General features: G+C 39.8%; 1 protein-coding gene and 1 long non-coding RNA gene across 9 annotated transcripts in view; one reads left to right on the top strand and one right to left on the bottom strand.

The window, feature by feature from the left end:
* On the bottom strand, positions 656 to 1,326 carry LOC110272265. Its single transcript, XR_002363393.1, has 2 exons — positions 975 to 1,326; positions 656 to 896 (listed from the first exon to the last, which is right to left on the bottom strand). It is a non-coding gene; the product is annotated as an uncharacterized LOC110272265 (long non-coding RNA).
* Positions 815 to 6,727, top strand: part of LOC107643855 — an 18,712-nt gene continuing 12,799 nt past the window's right edge. The window contains exons 1-4 of one of the 8 annotated variants that reach the window (XM_016347604.2): positions 815 to 990; positions 1,406 to 1,520; positions 3,186 to 3,332; positions 3,492 to 4,860. In XM_016347604.2, coding sequence (XP_016203090.1) covers positions 3,509 to 4,081 — 573 coding nt within the window. In that variant the 5' untranslated portion in view covers positions 815 to 990; positions 1,406 to 1,520; positions 3,186 to 3,332; positions 3,492 to 3,508 and the 3' untranslated portion in view covers positions 4,082 to 4,860. Of the gene's footprint in view, positions 991 to 1,313; positions 1,521 to 1,628; positions 2,034 to 3,185; positions 3,333 to 3,488; positions 4,861 to 6,727 lie in introns of those variants that run through there. The other 7 variants (XM_016347603.2, XM_021124287.1, XM_021124286.1 and 4 more) reach the window with 7 other exon arrangements.

The raw sequence follows: 6,727 nt of genomic DNA, 5'->3' as shown, positions 1-6,727 counted from the left end.
ATAAAGGCAATCATTCAAAATTAAAGAATATATTATTGATTATCTTTTTAAAATATTTTCATAACATTAATGCTATTAAAATTAAATAAACTTAATTTTTTTATTATCTACAATATTTTTTAATTTGACATATAAAAAAAGAATACATCCTAAATCTAAACTCTATTTAATCATATGCTAATGGAAATATTATTTTTCTCCTTCTTTTAAGGACTTTCTACCCGTCCCATACTCTCGGTCACATGGATCACATTCTCAATCCTCGTCTCGATTTCATTTAAATATTATAATAATCATAGACAAATATTGATTATTTGCATGGTTCTGAAAACCGGACCGGACCGGCCGGTTCAACCGGAAAAACCAGGAACCGGTCACCTAACCGGTCCGGGTAACACTAATAACCGCCTGGCAAAAAACCGGCCAAAAACCGGTCGAACCGGCGGTTAACCGGCGAACCGGAAGAACCGTCCGGTTTTTTTGCGGTTCAATGGTTTGCGAATTCATAAGCCAAACGACGTCGTTTTGGCATTTTTTTAAAAAAAAAAAAAAAGAAAAACGCTCGCGACTAACCCTAATCTGATACCCCCCCTTTCTTTCCCCTTTCTTCCCCAGTTCCCTTTCCCCACAGTGTCCATAGCCACCCACAGCCACAGCCTCTCACCCTCTTCAGCCTCTTCATCACCGTCTCACCCTCTTCAGCCACTCAGTTTCTCTCACCCTCTCACCCTCCGACAGGCCACAGCCACTCATCGCCGTCGCACCTCTCTTCCATCGCCGTCGCAGAGCTCCGGTCCTCCATCGTAGTCCCCCAGCTCGCCACCTCCACCGTCGCACCTCTCCTCCATCGCCGTCGCCCAGCTTCCCACCTCCACCGTCGTCGCCCAGCTCTCCACCTCCACTGTCGTCGCCGAGCTCTCCTCCATCACCGTCGCCCAGCTCCCCACCTCCACCGTCATCGCCCAACTCTCCACCTCGCCCAGCTCGCCGGTAATACTCTTCCTTCCACCTCCGTTCATGGTTCTGTTCTTGTTCCTGTTCTTCTCTATCACAGAAAACATGTTGCTCTCTGTTCATGTTCGTTGGTGTATTCTGTTTATTCATGGTATTTGGTTGATCATGTTCTGATTCTGATTCTGATTCTGTTCATGTTCCTGTGAATTCTGTTTACTCTGTTCATGTTTTGATTCTGTTCATGGTTTATTTCTGTATGCACAAAGTGGTGTACTCTGTTTATTCATGGTATTTGGTTGATCACCACCTTGGTGATTTGCTTATGTAGTAGGTGCTAGCCTGCTAGGTGGGTTTGAAAGAGTTTGTACTTGAAATTAGATCAGTGGTTTGGTTAATAGTGGAGGACATGGTCCTGGAATTAGAACTTACACTAATGCTGATTTCTTTCAAGGGCTTGATGAATCACAAGAAAGCCAGGAAATAAGAGACTCAGAAGCCATACTGCAGATGTTGAGGAAAACTATTTAGTTACCTCAGAGTGCTGAATTGCATTGGCACTAAAACAGGTACGAATGTCTAACTTTCTAATTGTAAAGAGTAAAACTTATCTCAGCTAATGCACATGCACCTGGTGCTTTGTTAACCATTACTGTCTAAATATTAATCAATGGCAGAAGGGAGCTTTATCAAACATAAATTGTGTCATAATTGTGCTTATAACTCAAATAAATCTACGTACGGTAATAAATCTACACTCGCCGATGATTCATAATCCAAGTACTCTAGATTGGTAAGCCTAATCATATCCTTATGTTATTTGATCCTGTTAATGTATTAAGAGGTTAATCATATTGTCTCATCAGGTGGTTTTCCTTGTCTTTGATCCTGTTAATGATAATTATGATTTTTGATGAGTTGCACCTTTGATTAGTTGAAAATTTGCTAGTAATTGTATCTTTTGAATGTAGAACACTATGGGTTTGTCATTATGTACGTTTTATTTTTTGTTTAGTTATAAACTTTGATGTTTGAAGTTGTTTGTGAACCTCTAATCTTAAGTAATGGATAATTTATTATGTAAAATATTAAATTTTATTAAGTTATAAATTATTGAATTTTATTAAGTTTAATAATTTTATTTAATATTTAATTAAACCGGTTGAACCCCGGTTCAACCTCGGTCGAACCAGTGAACCATTGAACCAGTGACCTCACCGGTTTATTGACCGGTCCGGTTCTCGCAACCTTGATTATTTGTAACAGTCCGTAAGATCTATTACATTATATTGATTTCTTCCCTCCCCTTAATATTTGAATACGGAAGTACAGAACCAAGTGCGCAACGGTGTGTTTGTGTTTCTTTGTCGGTCTACTCTCGAAGAGGTAGATAAGTACTTCTGGTGCATTTAATGTTTTGTATTGAAACTAAAATATTTCAAGTTTATAATACATTTAAATACAGTAAAATTTATAAAAAATGTTAAAGTGACAATATTTTTTCTTTACATTTACTTTACATTTGAGTTAATACTAATTAATTTTCTATTTTTTTTATTAAAAATATTAATCTCCTAACATTCTCAAAAGTTCATAATTATGTTTTCAGATTCAACTAAAACAAAGGAGGCCTAATAATCATTATACTGAGTTTAATCATTATACTCTAGTTTAAGAGTTTAAGATATTAAATGTATTTAAATTTTTATTTAATTTAAATTTTAAGATGATATTTACAAAGAGAAATATTATCATTCTTTCTGCAATTTGGAACTATTTATTAGTTAAATAATTGAAAATCTGATAAGGAAAGCCACCTTTGAATTTTGCGGTTATAATTTTACTAACGCATTGTGGCATTGATATAAAAAGACAAATGGAAAACATAACTGCCCAGAGAGGCAGATAGACACTTGGGTCGGTGTAGGGGTGGCAATGGAAATCATGTCCGCCCTATAATAATTTATATAAAATTCGTTCCGTTTTTATTTTTGGATAGTAAAAAATTGGGATAAGTATCATTTTGATCTCTAACGTAAGGGCCAAAAATTTATTTCGTCTCTAGTCTTTTTTTCACAACAAAAAGGTCCTAAAGATTTCTCTTTGTTTTAAAATTATCCTTTGTGCCTAAAAATAATTTTTTAAGACCAAAATATCCATATTGGTTGCTATTTCTTCCCGCGAAATCATTTTGCCTTTCCCAAACAAGACATTGTCTGAGAATAGGATTGCAGAGTGAAACGTTTATATGAAATCATTGTGTGAAACCCTTGGAAGCCCTTCCTACGAGGACTGTCCGGCGTTGGTAGCTCAAGCGAGGTTGCCGGAAAACTTCCTGCATTGTTGACTTGGCTTCGTTCCTACAGAAAGTCCTTGGCGAGGTAAGTGTTATTTGAATGCAATTTCTCCTTTGTTGATGGACGTAACCGGTTTAGGGTTTAATGTGGATAGTGCGAAGGTGTGTGAAAGGCTAGGGTTTGAACTGGTTGTAGTTGTTGCTGTTATTAGTTGGTTTACTAACGCCCTGTGTTGAATAGTAGGGTTGTTCAGGAAGGAGATGGCGCTCTTCAACATGCGGGTGCACCATGGTGGGGTATTTGGATATGAGAATGGTGTGCTCAGGTACTTGAAGGGTCGATCTACAGTCGTTGAAGACATTGACGGTGATCGGTGGAGTGTGTTTGAGGCATACGAGGAGCTCAGGCAGCTTGGATACTTGAAGTCCACCATCGCCGCGTTATGGTATAAAGACCCAACTGCGGATGATTATGAGAGTCAGTTGAAGCTGTTGATAGGTGACACAGATGCAATTGAAATGTGTACCATAGCAGCTAAGAGAGGCTTTGTTGATTTGTTTGTGGTGCATGAGGTTGGGAATGTCGAGGGGTTTCCAGAGGTCGATTTTCTGGACGTGGGGGGAGAAACTGTAGGCGGCGAGAGTGAGGGACCTTTACGTGATGGTCTGGATTTAGTGGTGTTTGAAGGGAATGTACAAAAGAGTGATGGAGCTGGGGTTGCGGCTGAAGCAGAATGCCAGAATAAGGACGGTGGAGTGGAATTAGGCCAAGAGGGACATGAGGCGGACAACGAGAGTGATACCAGTGGCGAAGACAGTGATGACCCAACATAGTTGCCATCTAATGAAGAGGAAAATAGTGTCGAAGACATCCACTTCACTGATAGTGATGAGATCTACGACTATGAAAGTGGATTCGGTGAAGATAATGTTGTGCCGAAGGACTCCAGTGCGGGGAAAGACAAAAAGGTTGTCACAAGTGATTTGGATGATGACGATGCAGTTGACAGTGATGAATTGGAGCAGGACCATGTAATTGGAGGACAAGAGTCTGGTGCTGATGATGGGGAGGAGGCTGCTGAGGGTGAAGGACAGAGGTTTTCAGTGCATAAGTCTCAAAAGGACATGGAAAAGTACCAATGGAAGGTGGGCACATTGTATGAATCTCGGCAAGAGTTTAAAGACACAGTAGCGACCTATGCAGTCCACACAGCTAGAAAACATTAAATTCAAGAAGTGTGACTTGGTGAGGGTCCGGGCTGTTTGTCAGAAAGGCTGCCCCTTTTAGTTATATGCACACAGGGTCGGTGAGGAATCCACTTGACAACTAAGAAGCATGAATCTCCAGCATACCTGCATGTTGACACACCGGGTTGGAATTATGCACAGCAAGTGGTTGGGTAGCCAGTTTAAGAAGAAAGTTGAATCCAACCCAAGGATCAAGGTGAAGGAGCTGGTTGCAAGGACTCACAAAAAATGGAACCAGACCGTTACGAAGGCAATGGCAGCTAAGACAAAATAGGAGGCTTTGAGTCAGATACAAGGAGCCTTTAGAGAGCAGTACAAGCGAATAAATGACTACTGCCATGAACTCCTAAGAACAAACCCAGGTCCCACAGTGATTCTGAAGGTAATTCGATCACCAGATTTTGGTCAACCAACCTGCCAACATCTCAGCCCAGGAAAACCCCCCTCCCAAGGTCCAAGAAAAATGCAGCCCGGCCCACCACACAAGCACCTCAGCCCAAGAAAGCTTCCACTCAGCCCAACATCATGCCCCCCAAGAAGAAGGTTGCATCAGCTGCAACCTTCACCAGCAACAAACAGCCCTTTAGCCAGCCAACTGTGAGGAAGAGACAATTTTCTGTCCTTCAAACCAGTGCACCTCATGTACCCCTGCAGAAGCTGAGGTTGATGGCCAAGTTACCTCCATCCCAGTGGGGGAATCTTTAGGATCTGCATGTGATTTCTTTTGTGACTCATGTCTTAGTGATTTGCAAGCAGTATTTTGTATTTTGGTATTGGCTTGTTAGTTTCAGAACATTACCTTAGTTACCTTGGTTTCATTACTGTATTTTGGTATTAAGTGCCTGGGGACACTTGAAGTGTTGCTTCTCTGTATTTTGGTACTAGGCATGTTGAGGCAAACAGTTTACTCGTGTATGTTTTAACTACTCATCAAATGAAATATGCCATTAGCAATTACTGAATTTTTAGATCCTGTATTCAATGCTTTTGTGGTTTACTCATAAGGTACATTTACATTACAAAATAACATAATTCCACCATTAAAGAAGGTGGCATTTGAGCAACATTAAACAGCACTTCTCTTCATTAATTCAAACAACTACTAACATGCTACACATCTAAACCACTGTAACATCACAGAATACCCTTAAACTCTACCCACACAACACAAGAAATCTGATAACATTCCCTACGAAAATCATCTATAACATAGGTGCAATCCATTCAGGTGCTTTAAGTTATATTGATTTTGCAGCATTAAGAACAAAGACCCCACCCAGCCAGCAATACATAGAGCAGCAACAACCCAAAGCTTCTTCTCCACTTCCTTCAATCTTGTCTTTAATTTCGTTATATTTCTCCTATTTCTTGCAATTTCAGCCTCTTGTTGAATACCTCCAGGTTCTGGATCTGCCCATCTGAAGAAATCACAGCCATCATAAACCTGCAGAAGCCACAGAAGCATATGAACAAATCCCAAATTCTCAGATCCACGATGGCAAAATAGGAAGAACACCTTACCTCATAGTATACGCAACCCCAAAATCTTCGTCCTGAGTTTTCTTTCGTCGATGAAGTTCGCAAAATCGGCCTCTCACCATGTCCACAGAGCAACTCCTTTGCAGCTGAACGAAAACTTGAGGCTCTTGAGCTCTGGGAAGCCATGGACGCCGTCTCCTGAACCCTAGCGCTGCTACTCTTCGTCGACCTTCAGCAGCAGCCGCCGTTCGTCCTCCCCTGCACTTCACATTCATTCAATTTCATTATTTAATCCTTTTATTATTATTAATATTAATTAACATTACCTTATATCCGTTAAAACGGTCGTAACGGAAGCTAACGACCACAAGGGTAAAATCGTCCGAGGGACGATTTTAAAACAACAAGGAACTTTTGGGACCTTTTTGTTGCGAAAAAAAGGCTAGGGACGAAATAAATTTTTGGCCCCTATGTTAGGGACCAAAATCATATTTATTCCTAAAAAATTTGAGAGAAGTGTTAAGAGGTCAGTAGATTTTGTGATTTATAGTGATCAATGTCATTATTGATGTTTTTAATAGTGTGAGATTATATTGATATAGGATAATTTTTTTTCTTTTACTGATTAAATGCGAGCCAAATTTCAATAAAAATACTAGTCCCTACACTTTAAATTCTAATTCATTTTTATGAGTGCTCGTCTCGTTTTATCTACTCATATAATTTTTGAAATTTAAGAAATAAAAATAAATT

The sequence above is a fragment of the Arachis ipaensis genome, chromosome B05 (genome assembly GCF_000816755.2).
Source record: "Arachis ipaensis cultivar K30076 chromosome B05, Araip1.1, whole genome shotgun sequence".
In the NCBI taxonomy this organism is placed as follows: domain Eukaryota; kingdom Viridiplantae; phylum Streptophyta; class Magnoliopsida; order Fabales; family Fabaceae; genus Arachis; species Arachis ipaensis.
The sequence above is the reverse complement of the archived record's forward strand: the minus strand, read 5'-3'. Positions and strand labels throughout refer to the sequence as shown.